At 43.7% G+C, this 18,768-nt stretch overlaps 1 protein-coding gene across 2 annotated transcripts in view; it reads right to left on the reverse strand.

The window, feature by feature from the left end:
* Positions 1-18,768, reverse strand: part of LOC138594179 (adhesion G protein-coupled receptor L1-like) — a 33,019-nt gene that overhangs the window by 3,039 nt on the left and 11,212 nt on the right. The window contains exons 3-25 of one of the 2 annotated variants that reach the window (XM_069665179.1): positions 15,831-16,044; positions 15,239-15,348; positions 13,603-13,617; positions 12,174-12,381; positions 10,597-10,861; positions 10,156-10,495; positions 9,727-10,020; positions 7,150-7,253; positions 6,824-7,009; positions 6,693-6,731; positions 6,284-6,464; positions 6,070-6,192; positions 5,730-5,947; positions 5,476-5,649; positions 4,708-4,920; positions 4,339-4,559; positions 4,063-4,129; positions 3,861-3,949; positions 2,710-2,878; positions 2,471-2,620; positions 2,277-2,373; positions 2,066-2,176; positions 240-260 (exon numbers count right to left, since the gene is read on the reverse strand). In XM_069665179.1, the coding sequence (XP_069521280.1) occupies positions 240-260; positions 2,066-2,176; positions 2,277-2,373; positions 2,471-2,620; positions 2,710-2,878; positions 3,861-3,949; positions 4,063-4,129; positions 4,339-4,559; positions 4,708-4,920; positions 5,476-5,649; positions 5,730-5,947; positions 6,070-6,192; positions 6,284-6,464; positions 6,693-6,731; positions 6,824-7,009; positions 7,150-7,253; positions 9,727-10,020; positions 10,156-10,495; positions 10,597-10,861; positions 12,174-12,381; positions 13,603-13,617; positions 15,239-15,348; positions 15,831-16,044 (3,609 nt within the window). The remainder of the gene's footprint in view (positions 1-239; positions 261-2,065; positions 2,177-2,276; positions 2,374-2,470; positions 2,621-2,709; positions 2,879-3,860; positions 3,950-4,062; positions 4,130-4,338; positions 4,560-4,707; positions 4,921-5,475; positions 5,650-5,729; positions 5,948-6,069; positions 6,193-6,283; positions 6,465-6,692; positions 6,732-6,823; positions 7,010-7,149; positions 7,254-9,726; positions 10,021-10,155; positions 10,496-10,596; positions 10,862-12,173; positions 12,382-13,602; positions 13,618-15,238; positions 15,349-15,830; positions 16,045-18,768) is intronic. The other variant, XM_069665180.1, reaches the window with a different exon arrangement.

Below are 18,768 nucleotides of genomic sequence, written 5' to 3' on the forward strand. Positions count from 1 at the left end.
GTATGAATGAATGAGCAGAGTTTAGGTTCATGTGCCTCCTGAGGGTGTGGCTTCAGCACATTTAGATATAATCTATATTCTTTGATGAAATGTTGTGTCGTTATGTAGCCACATGAGAGAGATGTATGTTATGTCGTCAGGTGTGCACATGTCGCACATGTACTCTATGAACTGAAGCACAGTGCACGAGGAAGTGGCGCTCAATGATTTGGGTGAGCACAATAAAATAGAGCTCGTACTCTTGTTTCTGAAGGTTCCTACTGCTCCACGTGAAGACAGAGAGACAGAGAAGCAAAGTGTCAAACACATTTAAAAGACAAACATTTGAAAGAAAAAAGAACTAAAAACAGAATAAACATATAAATACATATAAACACATAAGACACAAACAGCTTTCAAAAACTTTCTGTACTGACAAAAACATGAGAAATTATACCAGGCGAGAGGCAAGAGTTTTAAGCCACTTAAAGCAACAATCTCAAACTTTTTTATTCAAATAAATATCTTTTAAGGCTCTATTTTTCACCGAATGAGGTAACACAATGGCGATTGAGCCTATGGCCCACTGATGAAAGCCTTTGCATTTGCAGTACATAGTATTATTATGGACTGGGTGTCTGTGGGGACATTCGCAGAAAAAATCACAAGCAGCGCTCAGTTAGTGACGCGTTTTCCATCATCCAGCAGTGGTTGGTCTGGCGGAGCTAAGCGGCTGCTTTTCCGGTCTCTGCAAGTGTTGCGAGTAAATAGTAATCTACTATGGCTGAACAAACAAAGAAAAGATCGATGACTACAGATACAACTTCAAAAATAAGTCAAAATCCAAAGAAAAAGCAACAAATTGGACGCTCAGATGAAGGCAAACAGTCTAAAAAGGAAAGCGACCGTCAGCGAGGAAAATCAAGAGTTACAACCATGACAAAGGAAGCCAACCGTAGATGTCTGTTTATATTAAGACGCGTGCCCATTTAATTTCTGGATATTGCCAGTGGGCAGGACTTAAGAGCATTAAGACTGAAACAATGGAAACTTTTACTTATATCCAATCGCTGTGTTGTCCGCCTGATACTGTTGATCGATATTATTTTGTGACAATATACGCTCACATCAGCAAGAATGAAATCCAGTATTGACTTAAAATAGATTCATTTGAAAAAACAGAATTGCCATCCCATAGTTTGCTGATGAGAGAGCCCAAGATATAAATGTCAGTGGTTTGTTTGTACATATGTTCAAAAGCCCTGAGCAGACATGCATCCATACATTTTATTTACCCTGTTTTCCTGTGTTATCGAGTAATTTCCAGTTGTTTTCTGGAGATCTCGACTTGAGGACTATCTCATTGAGGACGTTCTCGAGATAACAATTCTGCACCACCGTAGTGTGGGCAATGGCAGCATGGCATGTTGTGGTCTGTGATGTCACAGTGACCAGCCTCGTGCTTTATTTTCTCGATTTGCCAGAAAATTATCCCGTTAGCACGAGAAATGTAACTTTTTCATCTTGAGAAAACGAGATTAATATCAACTGGAAATAACTTATCACAGGAAAACTGAGTAAATATAATGTGTGGATGCATGTCCGCTTTGGGCTTCCGTACTTACGGTCACAAATCCTAACTAATCCTGTTAAAATCCTTATTATGATGTTTTTTAAGTTATGTAATTTAAAATTAAGATCTGTCCTACGTGTTTGTTTTTGGATTGTCAAAGCTCTCCAATATCGATTCTGCTATTGTCTCAATAATCCAATGAATCTGGCCCTTTTTCACAAGCAGAACACGACAGAAGAGGACAAAGAAAACGGTTATACTGCTGGATAAGTATCCTTTTTGCTGAGAGTTGTTTCAAACTAGTGTTAACTGTTTTAATTCACAAAAAGTTACGACAAAGGTATCACAGACATTTTCTAATGTGGCAGAAGACTTTTGCAAGGTACTGCGAGTTAAGGAGAGTCAAGAACAACACAAAGAGGGACAGTAAGAAGGCTGTGTAGAAAAAATAGACACAAACAACAAAGAATGACAGAAAGTTGTAAAAAACAAATTAAAAAAGTAAAAAAGTACCTGTGGAGGTGAATGGCTGATTGTATCCCTGTGCCAGCATCGTGTCATAGGGAGACGCTCCAGCATGAGTCTGCAGCACTGGATTAGTGAGGAAGTGGTTCCCTAAAGGAGCTGAGGATGGAGTGTGAGAGAAGGATAAAAATAAATACAAGACTCTCAAACAACACTGCAGCATATAGAGATTTAACAGAAGGACAACAGTTATATTTACCTCGGTTAAGAGTTGGGGTGTTGTTAACGTCTGCAGCGATGAAAGAAGACTCAGTCTGCCTGCGAACCGTGTCGTTCCACATCCTTCTGATACGACTCTGGAGCAGAGATAATCCATGCAAGGTCAAACTGACTCAGACACACACAGAGGGAGAAAAGGAGCTACAGACAGAGCTGGAGTGTTTTATAATGTACCTGTCTGTTAGCAGTCGCTCTGCGGCTCTGGCTGCTGGTGTAGCGGCTGTTGGAGCGCAGAGCTGCACCCTTCACAGAGTCCGGGGAGCTGGAGGAGGAAGTGACGCAGCACTGCGAGAGACGCAGGCAGCGGCCGTAATCCTTCTGACCCTACACGACACATTCAAATGAATCTGTTTAGTCACATGTGATAGCGTGACAAATAGATGCTTGATGCATAATGAAACTCAGAGGCAGACCTTCCTGGCGAGTGTGCAGTGCAGGATGGTGATGAGGAGGGCCTGGGCCGTGTTGAGAGAGGAGAAGAGGTAAGCCAGGAGGAGAGACGGAGAAGCCAGGAACAGCAGGCCCGAGGACCAGGTGACGCTCTGCAGGAAGAGCAGCGTCAGGGAGCCCACCGCCCACGCCCTGCACACACCGGAGGAAGACGGACACCAGGTAGATCACATTTTAGTTTAATTATGGCAAGCTATTTCGACAAAAGTTCACTCACATAATTCTGTTAAAATGCTTTTCTTATTCAGTTCATAGGGCTATCATGTGCTTCAAATAGCACAGAGGAGGTTTAACTGTGCGTCTACAGTTACAGGTCATCCACCAACAAAGGAAACTGGGGTGCATGTAACTCGTATCCTGTCTAACAGGTTTAAAAAGCACTTCGAAAACATCCATCAGAATGCCACCATCACATGGTTTCACTCAGCTTAAAATAGAAACCCAAAGGCGACAAATAAAAGAGCATTCTGATAAATTTTGTTCGGTCTCCAGTAGCACACACCCTTTTTTCTCTCCCTCAGTATGTGCAGTCGTTCACTTTTATTTTTCATCCTTCAGCATTGCTGTGGTTTGACCTTTACTTAGTGAAAAGACTGTAAAGACCTCATAGCTCATGCTGCTGTCACGTCTGCTGCAGTGCATTTTATTTTGGTCACCCAGAAGCTGCGAATGCTTTACTTGACACGATTCAAAATGCTGCAGTTGAACAGAATCATGGAGCTTTACTGAGATGAAAAAGACTATGTTATATCTGTTTTATATAATTTACATTTGCTTCCCATCTCAGCAGGATAAGTCTTAAGTATATTAATTAAATACAAGGCTCTAAAGGGACTTCTTCCACATGCATCACAACCTGCATACAGCTCCAAAATAAACTCCTGTTTATAATTTCCTTTAGATTAAATCTGATTTATTCAGGTTTAGGCGGCTTCTGCAAAAAGCTATAAAAATAACATTCTAGTATTTCACTGTTATAGAAAACAGAAAGGCTTTTGTTCAGTTCATAAATTCAACCTAAGTGTTTTTTTTTTACAATGGCTTTACCATTAGAGCCACGGCTACTGCCACACAACGAGCTCTGCACATAATCACTACAAATCAGCATACTGACCTCAGGTTGTCATGGCGACTGGAGTCTGGCTTTAAAGCAGCGGTACTATGCATCTTATGTAAGGTCATCACCAAGACAACCAGGTTCAACTGAGGCCAAAAAGAACAAACAGAAAACACAGTTTAACATCTTTATATTCATGATATTATGTAATAACACGAAGATGAAAAAATCTGTGTGAGAGCGAGACGAGAACCCTCACCGTGATGATGACAGCAGCTGGGCCAAGGAAACTCCACATGAAGTTATTTTCTGTTTGCAGCCAGCATCTACACACACACACACACACACACACACACACACACACACAAACACGAAGAAACACAAATAACAGTACAATAAGAAGATCCAAAATCACAATCAGTCTGGGAGCTGACACAAGAATTTTCATAATAATTGTCCCCATTCACAAACGTGTACACACACACACACACACACACACACACAAACACACACACACACGTGTTAGTATACTTACGCAGTTTTGGAGCCATAACCTCTGAAGTCTATGGCTGCGGACACGGCCACCACCAACCCAGGGATGGAGTATCCACACAGGTAGAAGTACTTCCTCCTGGAGTTCCGTCCCTCAAACACCTCCCGCTGCAGCAGGTACAGCTCCACCCCCTCCAGACATAACCAGCAGAACGACGAGAGCAGCGAGAAGTGCAGCAGGCCGGCGATGATGGAGCACACAACCTGGAGATTTGGAGAGAGTGGGAGGAGAAATTTACAAAACGCTTTAAAATACAACTGTAATAATCAACCACCATGTCTTACATCACTAAACATTTCCACACCTGAGCTCCCCCTCTGTTCCGCATGTGTCTTATATCGCATCACTCACTGTGTATTGAGTCTTGTTGGCTCCTACGAGGAAGAGCAGCTCGGTGATGAGCAGGTTGGCCCACAGGTTGCAGTGGATGGTGCTGTGGTCGGTGTGCCACGGCGCCCCCTGGCAGCACAGGGTGGTAAGGCAGGTAGCCAAACACACCAGAGCAACAGAGATGCCCACCCAGGACACCACATAGACCAGAAGCTCCTCCACACCCACCCCGAACTGAGGAGGACGAAGTGCAGAGAGGTTAAAGAGAGAGAACATGAAGTATAAACACGTGTAGTTGAATGTGTGTGAGCATATGTGGATGTCTTTCCCTCAGGTTGTGTGTACCCGTGTGTTACATAACACCCATTGAAATGACTGAAATCACACTCCAAAAGGGAACATCTTGCACAGAAAAAACATAATTAAATTTCATGGCAGGACAAAACAGCCCGCAGCATTTATCAATCCGTCTCTCTTCTACAGCCTACAATTATCTCCCCCTCTGCGCCGGATTTTTAAACAACATTTAGGAGAGCATGGAGGGGGTCTAACTGTGCTGCAGCAAGCGGGTGCATAAAGTCAGACAGCCTTTGGTGGTATAATGTCGAACACAGACTTTCAACTCTTGATCTCATTACCACATTGAAATGCAAAACGCAAAGTAAAAAAAACAACTTGTGCGTGGCTGTGTGAACACTGGCTCAATATTTGTACACCCAAATGAAGACTCACTGCCTAAAATGTCTCTGCTCTGTCGTTGAGGTGTTACTTGTGGTGTGTGTTACTCACAGCAGGCTGCTGATACGTCATGAGGACAGCATAACTGGACAGGTGGTTGCAGGCGCAGGTAGTGTGTGTGTTGTTTGTGTGGATCAGGCGGCAGCCCTGTGTTGACCACCTTCCGCTCCCAGAAACCCCTGATGCGTTCCAGAAAGAGCAGTTGGGGCCAAAGTGGTTGTCAAGCTGTGGAGACAAACACACATTAGTGCATATGAAGAAGACAGAGGGAGCCGATTCTTCTGGTAAATTTAAACCAAACAGACCTGCAGGTGTCTGAGAGTGAAGATCACCGGCTCGGACAGGTAAACTCTGTTGGATCCTCTGTGCACAGAGGCAGAGATGACGTGGGAGTTGACCACTAGGCTCCTACGCCTGACCTCTGACCCCTGGCTGAGTCCCAGCCCGAGCCGCAGGGTGGAGTTCTGAGTGGTCAGGAAGGAGCCGAGGTTCTTATAGAGAGTTAGGACCAGCTTCACCTGACCTGCAGAGGTTCACGACAGTGAAGACAGAGACACAGAGATGTTCATGTTTTCATCATTTACTGTACTTTTTCATATTGAAGACGAGAGAGTAAGACTGTTAGTTTTGGTGCATGCCACTGACCATTGTTGCTGTACTGCTGCAGAGCCAGTGCTGATATCTGCAGGATGCTGTCGCTGTCGTAGGAGTGAGGGAACGTCAGGTCCTGTATGTCCGCCTCTGTGTTCAGCACATACACCTCCAGATCTGCACACAGAGAGAACACACATGCTCAACTGAACGCGTTATTTCCTCAAAGTGCGGAGAAAAACTGCTGAGAAACAGAGGGAGCACGTACCGACATTAGGTGTCCGGTCACTGAAGCGGCCTTCATAGAGATTGTTAGCCAGTAGAAATGCTCCTTTTTCCACTGCGTCTAACAGCAGCGACGCTGAGCGAGACTGATCAACACTGCTCATGTCCGCCCACGACACCAGAGCCTCCGGACCCAACAGGTTATCAACCGTCTGCACCACCGCCTGACGGAGAGGAAGACGTGTATTACTCTATCTGTCATCTATCAAACTGTCTATCTGTCTGACTGTCTGTCTGTATGTATGTCTGCCTGTATGATTGTCTATCTGTCTGTCTGACCATCTGTCCTTCTATCCAGCTATCTTTCTGTCTGTCTTTCTGTCTGCTGGCTTGTCTGGATTATCTGATAATCTGTCTGTCTGCCTGTCTGTCTGTCTGCCTGACTTTCTTACCTGAACATAGGCTCTGCACGTGCGTTCTCTCTTCTGCAGCTGAAAGCAGAAACATCCTGTCAGAATCATCGTTGACATTTCCTCTCTCATTTGCAGTAAAGGTCGAGAGCACATCAGCAGGAACCATTTACCTTGTTGTAATTGCGAGCTGCTGACTCTTTATTGGCCGGTCTCAAGGCCTGCAGCTGGGAGTCCAGGATGTCCAATAACTGCTCGATGAGCCTGACGGACATGCTGACATCACCGGCGTAGATCCGCCCCCGCGTCAGGTTGACCAGCTCCCCAGCGATGTTGGCCGCGTTCTCCCCACTCTTGATCTGCAGTGAGCGGGGGTGTTTATAATGTCAAATATTCTGACATTTAAAGGAGACCTGGATGCTGAATGGCTGCAGGGCATTTGTCTGGTATATATGTGTGTGTGTGTTTGTGTGTGCGTGTTTGTTAATGTATGACTAACCTTCTGTGCAATTTGGCTGACCCAGGGAGAGGTACAGTTTGAAAGGTCAGGCCCTCTGGAGCTCCAGCCCACAGGCGACTGCACGCATTGATAGGAGGCGATACCTGCAGAGACAGACAGGGGGACGCCAAGCAACAGGCAGAGAGAGAAAGCAGCTCATGTTTAACAGGACCTACAGTGGCGTTTATGAGTATATTTTCATGAAATAAACTAAATCAAACAGGAAAATCATTCAAACTTAAAACTTCTCTGTTGTCTGTTGAGCAAAGAGTAATAATGTTTCTCTGATTTCTGTTGTAAATAAAAAATCACTTTAGCACTTTAGCACTTTAGCGCAAAATGACTCCGTAACAAGGTTAAAACATCAAAAACTAACTTATGAAGATATGACTCAAAGACTGTGGCTTAAGTGTTAAAAGTAGTCTGAGCACACCTTAAAGTGACAGGTGTGCAGCTTTAACAACTCCCGACTTGAAGAAAACAAAGGGCAAGAATCTGCTTTCTTTCCAGTGTCTCCCCTGCTTATTTACACAATAAAACTGTTTCACTATAATGTTCATTATCATGTGCAATATCCGCCTCAATATCAGGGCCTTTTTTTGTATTAATAGAGTGCATTATTATGTGCAATACTTCTACCACTTACTTATTAGTATCATGTGCAAATTACTTGACTTTCACTATCTTGTGCAAAATGACTTTTTAAAATGATCATGCACTATTACCTCATGGGCTATCTTAACAGTCATCATCTCATGCAACGCTTTTCATTACTTCCTGTTTTCGCAGCAAATTCAATGTCAATGTAACTGCCACCATTACTTTTCACTGAGCTTAATTCTACTAATGTCTTATTGTACTATTGTTATTATATTAGGCACTGTCTCTTGGCATTTAACCTCTGTACACTTTATATTTGAATTATTTTGTCATTTTATGTACTGTAACTTTGGAGCAACCTGGCACAAGAATTTCCTTTAGGGTTAGTAAAGTTTTATCTTATCTTAATGTTCTCTCTCTATATTTAATCTCTGTCTAAGTCTTGATAACCAGCTTTTTGGCTTTAGCTTGTTTGTCTGTCTTTACCATAGGGTGTGTCCGAAACCGCATACTATCACACTAATCATACTAACCATGACGTAAAATTGAGTATGTCATGCGTTCCCATCTCATAGTATGCAATTTTGTGTACGCGAGAAATGTCCGGATGTATACTAGATCGGGCCCGGATGTTTCAGTATGAGACGGGAGCTCACTGGTTGTACTCAACCGCCCCAAAATGCATTGCGGCTATTCAGCTTCTACTATGGCGGAGATGGACCGGAGATCAGACCGGACATACGTAAACGATTAAGTCACGTGATACGGAGAAGACAGCTCTGAGTATGATGCCACCGGCATCCTAATAGTCAGGCTAGTAGGCAGTATGAAGTAAATACTGTTTGAGTATGTAGTAGGCAGTACGTTAGTATCTCCCTAGCTCCCTAAAAGTGAAGCCAAAACATTTAGAGCGCCCCCTGCTGACTGGCTGCAGTATAGCTCATAAAGCCCGCCTCCTCCATGTTAACAGATGGGACATCGGTCAAACTATAAAATCAAAATACACGTCAAATACATTTTTCTCAAACATGGTTTCTGTCATTATAGTTCTTATCATGCTGATTTACGTCCAAGTGTTCATTTTTCAGACAAGTTGAGTTTTAATAAGTTATTTGATGTTATGAAAAGGATGATTGACAGCTCTGTTGACAAATACGGCTCCTGCAGAGGATCTGTTCCGGATTAGCAGAGCGGAGGAGGAACTTATCAGTGAGTAAAGTGTGTGTTTTGGTTAGCGGAAGTGACTACAGCGGCTCCACCTGCCGATCTCTACTGCGCAGACTGGCTCCAAATTAAGTCACCATCACAAGATGGCTTCAAATTTGTACAATGAGAACAGATGGAGCCACATCGTCCATCTTTATGTGCAGTCATTGGTCTGTAGCAGATGAAAGATAACTTTGTGTGTGTGAAAATATGAATTCTGCGTACAGTTTTTACAACAGAAACAAAACTAAGAGCTAAAACAGGCTAAAAGCTCCCTGGAGCAGCAGTCGCAAGATAACTCTCTTCTGATTATGTGTAGTGCTTTACCTGATCTGATTAACATTTTCATACATCAAAATAATGTGAATTATTTTTTATGAAAACAGATTAGAGACTCTGTCACACCAGATCTGCGAATTAAGTAAATGAACAGCCTCACTTTTTTCCAGATCTAATCGTCACTGATGTGCTGAAACCATGTCCGAACCGTTCAACCTGAATAGGATGAGGAAAAATGCCCCGCAGGCTTATCTGCATAATCTGCATAACAGCTTCTCCACGGAGCGACGCTGGGCTGGAGACAGCTGCACAGCGAGAGGAGAGTTGATGAACCCGGATTGTATCAACTTTAAAACCTCTTTTTTCTGTTCCTCGTCTGAGGGCGAGTTCAAAGAGGGGACATTCGACTACATTTCAAAGGGAAACAAGATACACACACACACGCTAATACCATACACACACGCACACACAAAACACATATGCCAAACATACCGAGTGACCCTTTAGGACAGGGCCTCTCCACTGTCTCTCCCTTCAGGGTGGGCGGCCACTGCACCCCTCGGGCCACCCGGCCCTCACACCCGCCCACCTGACCGGGGACACCGGGAGCCAAGGGGACACGCAGAGGTGGACGAGGGGTCAGAGGGACCATGGCTGTGATGGGCCGCTGATCAAAGGGGCCTCTGTTGATGACGCCGATGGGGTGAGAGGCCGACGGTCGCACTGGTGTCAGCGCGACGGTGGCCGTGTAGGAGCGAACAGTTGTCATCAGGGAGGAGAGGGGACCTGAGGGGACAGAAACCATATAATGATTCTTTTTGGCATTGCTTTGATGATCTGGAGCTATGTACAAGAACATATATTGATTGATCTACTTCCTTCATGTGTGTCCAACAGCCCAATTCCCCTTGTTATACAAACCTTTAGTGGGTGGCGGTGGTGTGAACTGGAGCGGGTATCGCAGCACATAGTAGTTGTTCCACACGTACAGCTGGTTGTCTCTGGGGTTGTAGTCTATGGAGGAGATGTACTGGTACGGGTTGGGGAACGGGATTTGAACGGGCAGCTCCTGACCCCGGCTGGTGTCGTAGGCGTACACGACCATGTCGCTGCCCACTCGGCCCTCTGCCTGCCCCTCATCATCCTGGAAGACAGAGCGCACGGCGTAGAGCACGCCGCAGGCCATGAAGGCGTTGCTCGCACCACGCTTGTCGAAGCCAGTGGCCCACGTACCCTCGAAGCGCAGAGTGTAGGGGTTCACCTGCGAAACACCAAAGACACAAGATGAGCGAACTCTGTGACCAAACATTTCCTCCTCATCTCTTTCCAATCATCGATCTGTTTGGATTCCTCCTGCTGCACCTGGCTGACGACGATGCGTCCATTATTGGCTTCAGTAGAGTAGATCACCCAGAGGCCGTTCTCGTCCACCGCCAGGTCGATGTCTGACTTCCCTCCCCAGCGGTAAGGCGACGTGTCGTGGTAGTTGGCATTGACCACCACGGCCTCGCCGCTCTTGATGCGTGTCCGCAGGTCGTACTTGACCAGGTTACGTGTTCGTTCTTTGTTGTAGAAAACGGCGCCATCGTACACCACAAAGCCCGTACCGTCCACACGGCTCGGCAACCTGGGACAGAGAGTAATAACATTTATGTAGTGTACTTGGAAATGTACAATATTTATATCAAAGAAGTTTTATTAAACAAGAGTGAAAAGATCTGAAGCCAACTCCCCTTTTTATCAATCAAGGATTTCTGATTTATTCTTGTTGTTTGTTTTTTATTTTTGGTTCTCTCACGAGTTTGACGTAGTCGTAGCAGAGTTTAAAAAGGTCGTGTCCTGTTATTCTGTTCACCACTTCTTTCAATCGAAAGATGTTTTTGGGATGGTTTGTCCATCCCAGGCCACCATAAATGTTTAGAAATATAACCTAAGGATGTTTTATCCTAAGCATGTCGTAAAAATGTTTCAGCCCTGTTTGATTAGGAAACACCTGTTGTTACTGGTGGTAACAAACGTAGCATTTTAATAATACGTTTGCATAGTTAGATGTTAAAAGTTTTGTTTTATATGATGAGAATGGGACGGATTACAGATGCAACTTTAAAGGGATAATCTGGAAGATTTAATGTATATAAATGTTAAGTCACTGTCTATCGCTGAATGAGGTAACACAATGGTGATTGAGCCTATGGCCCACTGATGAAAGCCTTTGCATTTGCAGCATTACAGACCGAGTGTCTGTGGCAACTTTCACTGAAAAAATCACAAGCAGCGCCCAGTTAGTGATGCGTTCTCCATCACCCAGCAGTGGTCGGTCTGCCAGAGAGGGTAGGCGGAGCTAAGCGGCTGCTTTTCCGGTCTCTGCAAACAGTAATCTACTATGGCTGAACAAACAAAGAAAAGATCGATGACTACAGATACAACTTCAAAAATAAGTGAAAATACAAAGAAAAAGAAACAAACTCCACGCTCAGATGAAGCAAACAGTCTAAAAAGGAAAGCGACCGTCAGCGAGGAAAATCAAGAGTTACAACCTGAGCCAACCGTGGACGTCACACATGCAACACTGTCTGGATATCTGGGAGGTGTGCTCCCGCAATTACTGTTTATCACCATAGGTGCCGCCAAAGAGAACGAAACTGAGATCTTTGAGATTTCACTTTAAGTCTGCTTGTTGCTTATTTTGTCACACATTCTTGTTGTTCAAGTTTTCTCTCAATTACGGAAGAAATGTTGCTGAACCACAATGGGCTGCAACCCCTGTAACAATTATTTTCACAATAAATTATTATTATTATAATTATTATTATAAATATTCTTGATCAGTTGATCAAGAATATAATCAATACATTTTCACATTGTTTGCTGTCCAAAGGTCCCAAATGTAATGCTTAATTACCTCAGCTCTACATAGACTCCACACTGACATCACTCACTTGTAGGTGGTGGTGACTCTGTTCTGGCGGTAGTCGTCCCAGGAGGCGTACTCGTACAGCACCTCTGTCCTGTACGGCGTCCACGGCATGACGTACAGCCGGTCGCCAGCCTGCAGCGGGTCCTTACACCACGCCCCCGACTGATGCTCTGCCTCCAGGAGGGAGGAGGCCGGCTGAATGCTGAGCAGCGAGCCGGGACACACGAAAACTGGAGTACAGGAGCAAGAAAGGGACGACAGCAGGATGTGAGGAAGAAGAGAGAGAGAGAGGGGGAGGGAGAAGAGGAGAAGTGAGGGAGAGAAAAGAGTGGGAAGATAGTGGAGGCAGGTGAGGGGAGAAAATGGACGATGCATGAAGAATGGATTGAATTAGATGCATTTGATGCAGCAAGAAGAAAAAAGAATGAAGAGAAAAAGAGAGAGGGATTTAAAACACCTGTGCTGATCTCGAGGGGCAAGCAAAGAGACGTAAAAGTGCTGAAATCACACACTGTTAGTGTGCGTGTGGTGAGTAATACAACAGGGACACTGCAATGAAAGGTGTGTGAGTGTGTTTATGTGCTTTGTGTGTGTGTGTGCGTGTGTGTGTGCATGTGTGTGTGTGTGGGTTAGTGCAAAAAGAGTGAAAAAGAGTGTGAGGTAGAATCAGGGACGCAGAGGGCGGGGCTAAATTTTGCCTTGAAGTGAATGAGAGGGCTGGTTAGTTTACGCCGAGCACAACGATTGGTCCACCCACATGTCAATAACTGCATGGACACACATGTTTACTGTACAGTCTCACACTGGCATGCAAATAGGCATGCACACACACTCACACACATAAGCAGTGCTTGGTAAGCACACATCCAGAAGGATAGATAATCACACACATTTGGTCTTATTTTTCCTATGAAGATAAATAAGGGGCTCTTCCTATAAGGGAAGAAAAGGGAAAATAAGCATGAAGAGGATGATCGGACAAGAGGGGAGGAATGGAGGGGAGGAGGAAAGAGAGACAGACAAAAGAGAGAGAGAGAGAGGGTGCTAGTGTGTGAAAATAGAGCAAAAAAAGGCTAGGTGTCGTGTGTTGTGGTGTTAATGTTTGTGTTGTGCTCAGAGAGGAAGAGAGATAAGAGACAGAGAGATCGACCAGCAGCAAGAGAGGAAGAAGAGGAGGAGAGAAGGACGGATAGGAAAGAGATAGAGAGACTATGTGCAGAACCTGGATCAAATTGGATAAAAGGACGGGGTTTCCACACAACAAGAGATGGATAAAATGAGGAAAACAAGAGTAGGAAATGAAAAAAAGGGGGGCAACATCCAGCATGACTACGAAACAACGTCCTAGGGTAGGAGGAAGAGAGAGATGGCAGGAGAGAGGAAGAGGAGGAGAGAAAAGAGGGGGGTCGGGGGTAAGGAGAGATCAAGATGCTACAATGTATTGTCTTTACCTTTTTGGTCCACTTCTACTCAAGCATAGGAAAAAAAAGAGGGAGAGAAAGAAAGAGAAGTCAGAGGGTGAAAGAAGGGAAGTAAAGAGAAGCAAGAGAAGCAAGCGAGAGAGGAGAAGAGGAAGAAAGGAAGAAAGAAAGAGTTGCACAGATAAAGACTTTAGGACTCATTCTCGCCACAAACATTATAGTTCACAAAAGAAAGAAGAAGCACAAAAGAGACCCAGCAAACTCCTCCCTCCTCTCCTGTCCTCTCCTCTCTTCTCTCCTCTCCCCTCCTCATCCTCCCCTCTTTTCCCTCCCTCCCTCCCTCCTCCTCCTCCCCCGATCTCTCCTTCCCTCAATCAGGCTCCTGTGGAGAAAAGAGAGCAACTCCTGTGGCGTGAGTCTGAAAAAGAAAACACACACGCATGCACGCGCAAGTTCGCTTACACACGCGCGCACACACACTCTCACACAGACGACATACAACACACACACACGTCCTACAGTTTCCCTCTCTGTACCTTCTCCCAGGGGCGTGTCCACACTTTTTGACAGGGGGTGGCCCAACTGGGGCACGCACACACACGTCTAAATGTCTTTTCCATTGACATCTCCACTAATCATGTCTGCTTTAACTACTTACATTAAGGTATCTGGTTTTTAATTTATTGTCTTTAAGGACTCAAAAAGAAGATGTTTCTCCAAAAGTGACTGTGACCACAGACTGTATAAAAAGATGGACGACATGACAGCTCCCAAAAAGTGAAGCCAAAACATCTCTATCGCCCCCTGCTGACTGTCTGCAGTATGGGTCATAAAGCCCGCCTCCTCCATGTTAACAGATGGGACATGAGTCAAACTATCAAGTCAAAATACACGTCAAATAAATGTTTCTCAAACATTGTTTCTGTCATCATAATTAGTTCTTATCATGCTGATTTACATCCAAGTGTTCATTTTTCAGACAGGTTTATTTTTAATGAGTTATTTGATACTGTAAAAGGAATGATTGACAGCTCTGTTGACAAATACGGCTCCTGCAGATGATCTGCGCAAGATGTCAGCGGCCGCTGTGGGCTTATTTTGACTTTACTTTTGTACACTGAGAGGACGTGGAGAGGCGTCAGCTGTCTTTAATTACAGTCATTGGTTCCAACAAAATACGTTACATTGAAATGCTACAAAAGCTAATTGCAGCCTTTTGCAACACAACCCAATGAGCTGATTTGAATTGAAGTCCCGTCTGGCAGATATCCAATTATATTAAAGGTTAATGGGCTTTCACCTTGGGTGGCCAATCACATTTCAGAGGGGGGGCCTGTGCCACCTCAGGCCACCCCCTGGAAATGCCCCTGCTTTCTTCATCAAACTTTGTGTTTGTTTGTTACACACACACACACACACACACATGAAACCACACACAGACTCCCTGAGAACAAAAAATCTTTCTATCCATCAATCTCTCAGGGCAACAGTCGACATCAGAGGTTATAAGAATAAAAACACACCTTAAACCTAAAATGTAGCTCGAATAAAATAGGTTAAATCTGAGTGTTTTACATGCCCATGCATATATACTGTATGTGTGTTTAATCACGTTTGTATGTGTACGCATGTGTTAACGTGTGTGTTTATATATATTCATACTCACTGTAAGGGACGCACTCATACTGGATCTCCAGGTACTTGTATGTTCCAGGACAGGGGTCTGGGAAGACGTCGACCCCTGCGACCACCACACACTGAGTCCTGTTGTTACACCTGGAGGACAGCAGACAGACAGATGGATAAAGGGATGGAGGGATGAATCGGTGAAAGGATGATAGAATGAGAAAACAAAGAGGAGGGAGAGTGATTAACAGACAGGAAAGGGGAAGCAAAGGACGCTCCATTTGTCTCCTCTCCCTCTCCCTGAATATTGATCAGTTCTTCGAGGAAAACACTGCTGAGTACACAGCTAATGGTGCAGCCAAGCACTCACACTCAGCTGGAGAGATTACTGCACACACACAAACACATGACTAACAACACAAGCATTGGCTTTGTCTAACGTTTCCTCTGACATGCATGTTGTACAACAGCGCACACACACTGTATGTACCAAATAGCAGATGCTTTCATTGATCGGTTTAACTGCTTCCAAAATGTTTGCACACATGCAAACAGCACAAGAACGACAAATGCAATTTGAATCTTTGCTGTAAGATTTAAGCTCTTACGCACACACAGACGCACATACACACCTCTGGGCCATAATCTTGAGTGCGTCAGGAAGGTAACACTGTGTGTTCTCCATCTGGAAGGGGTCTGCGTCACATATCTTGTCATCGGTGCGTCCATAGTTGGCGGTTTCCACCATAACCACGTCACTTCCTGGGCAGCGCAGCTCTATGGGGTAACCCTCGCACGCCAGCTCTCTGCGCAGCAGGCCGAACGGCATGGCAGCCCGGGACATTGCTGTTTGTGAGGGGTGGAGAAGAGAAGAAAGGAAAAAACTATTAGCATTGAGTGAGTCTTCAGATTGCAATGAGCTGAGAAATCCAGCTGACAGAATCATTTCATGTTCTGTAAACTGTCAATAAATTAAGTGAGTCATAATTAAAGTAGTAATTGGGTTTTTTCTCTGCTGAGGAAGTTAAGTTTAAAGATATTTGTGGTCGCCTCTGTAAGAGCCAATTCAGTTCGTGTTTCATCCCATTCCTTAGTGATATTGCCCATTTTATATTGTGTGTGTTTATAAATGATTTTTGAGTGTGTGCAACCCAGCAGGTCAACTTGGGCTTATAGGGAACAGTGCTGCAGCCGAGTGTGGCTGACTGACAGCCTACAGTCTCTAAACCTCGAGCAGCTTCCATGACCTCCTGTATCGCGTTATTATTTACTTTAGATTCTCGTTTTCTTTTTGTAACCCTCTTTGCAGTTGGCAGAAATAAACAAGTATCTTTTCAATCTGAATCGTGTCTGAAAAGTTCCCTTTTTCTTTTAAGTGTTCAATAATATCAGTCAGCCCCACAGTGACCTACATCAATGGTATAAACAAAGGATATTGTGGTCACTGCCGCCTCTATCAGAGCTTTAGTTTTAGTTTTGCACTAAAGAAAGGGGACAGAAAAACAGGTTCTAAAAAATACAGCTATGCTAGATGCTCTTTAAGGCTGTGTACATGGGTATGTTCAAACTGTGGGCTAACATCAGCATGCTAATTAGCGTACAATCACAATGCTAATATGAGAGTTCTAAGTCCCAAAACAACCACAATTCAAAGCAATGTATTATTTAAATTGTTTTTCAGAATTTTGTCTGGTTTAGTTATGTTTTTGATTTGTATTTCATTGTTCAGATCATTTCCTGTTTTACTTTGTCACCTTGTCTCCAGTGATGTTCTACTTCCTGCCTGCTGTTTTCCACTTGATTCTGTGCCCTGCCCTTATCGTTTCCACCTGCTGCTCAATTGTCTCACCTGTGTCTGATTACCTCGCCTCCCCAGTGTGTTTAGTCTTTTGCTGTGTTCGAAATGCCATACTGTATACTGTATACTACATACTGTAAACTGTATACTACATACTGTAAACTGTATACTGTATACTACATACTGTAAACTGTATACTGTATACTACATACTGTAAACTGTATACTACATACTGCATACTGCATACTGTATACTACATACTGCATACTGTATACTACAAACTGTATACTATATACTGTAAACTGTATACTATATACTGTAAACTGTATACTACATACTGTATACTGCAAACTACATACTGTATACTACATACTGTAAACTGTATACTACATACTGCATACTGTATACTATATACTGTATACTACATACTACATACTGTAAACTACATACTGTATACTGTAAACTACATACTGTATACTACATACTGTATACTACATATTGTAAACTACATACTGTATACTGTATACCGTATTCTGTATACTACATACTGTATACTGTATACTACTTACTGTATACTGTATACTACATACTATATACTGTATTCTGTATACTACATACTGTAGACTACATACTACATACTGCGTTCGGTGGTAGTATATAGTACGTAGCAGTATGCAAAGTCAGGCACCAGTTTCCAGTTTTGGAAAGGGTAAGCTGCCAATAGAAAAAAGCCGCTTCTTTAGCTATTGCGCCCCCTTCTGCAACTGCCGTTGTGACGTTCGAACACTTTGCATTGTGGGATACAGTAGGCGAGGTAGACTGCTTCGATGCATACTGGAGATTTTTTCTGAATCAGTACGACATCCGGGTATTTTAGGCATTCTGTAAATGTAGCTTTTGTTTGCATTCTGCGTACTAGATTTTGGCCAAATGAGTACTTACTGCTGGTATAGTATGGCATTTCAAACACAGCCCTAGTCTTCCCCTGTCTCTGTGAGAGTTCGTCATTTGTAAAGCCTCTCGTCTCTCTTTCTCCTGTGGACTTTGAGTGGATTTCTCCTCGTGACTCTATGTGTTTTATCCCTTTTGTTGGATTTTAGTCGGACCTTTTGTTGGGTTTACCTGGGCTTTATACAGTAAGCTTTTGTTTTTGCCCTGTTTTGTATTTTTTTTAATAAATAAATATCAGGTCCTCTCCCTTTTGTGTTAAACTTTAAACAAACAGAGGCACAGATATCCTTACTTCTTGATCCTTTGTATAGGTCTGTTTAAATTTGGAGTGTAAAAGCAAGTTGAGAAAACCATGATGACATCATCTGGGTTATTGTTCAGACTTTATATAGAACCCTTCAAAGCAGCAGAAAAAAACGTAGCACTCCCACAGAGCTCCATGTAAAAGTTCCCTTTTTAACTCATTCTACAGATTGAATCAGTCATCCAACACCATGGAAAAGCATGCTGATAAATATAATTGTGATTACAACATATGTTAAATAAACACAGCACTCTTATAACCTGGATGTAATCATGCCTGTACCTGCATTTGATGTAAGAATAAAATAGTAACCCACATTTTTGCACTGTTTACACCTCACGTGTGAATAATTTTTTTCTTAATGCTCACATGTGTGAAAGCTTTCACTGGAAGGGTATCCAGGTGCAAGCAGAGTGTGATTGCTGACATAAATCACACTGCACCTCCACCGTGACACCTACATGCGATGCGATGCGTTGTTTTATCACAATATCCGCTGTTTTGGGTCACTGGGGAG

Source organism: Semicossyphus pulcher, unplaced genomic scaffold (assembly GCF_022749685.1).
Source record: "Semicossyphus pulcher isolate SPU_LCO1_2020_fin unplaced genomic scaffold, fSemPul1.0.p SCAF_17, whole genome shotgun sequence".
NCBI classification, from domain to species: Eukaryota; Metazoa; Chordata; class Actinopteri; order Labriformes; family Labridae; genus Semicossyphus; species Semicossyphus pulcher.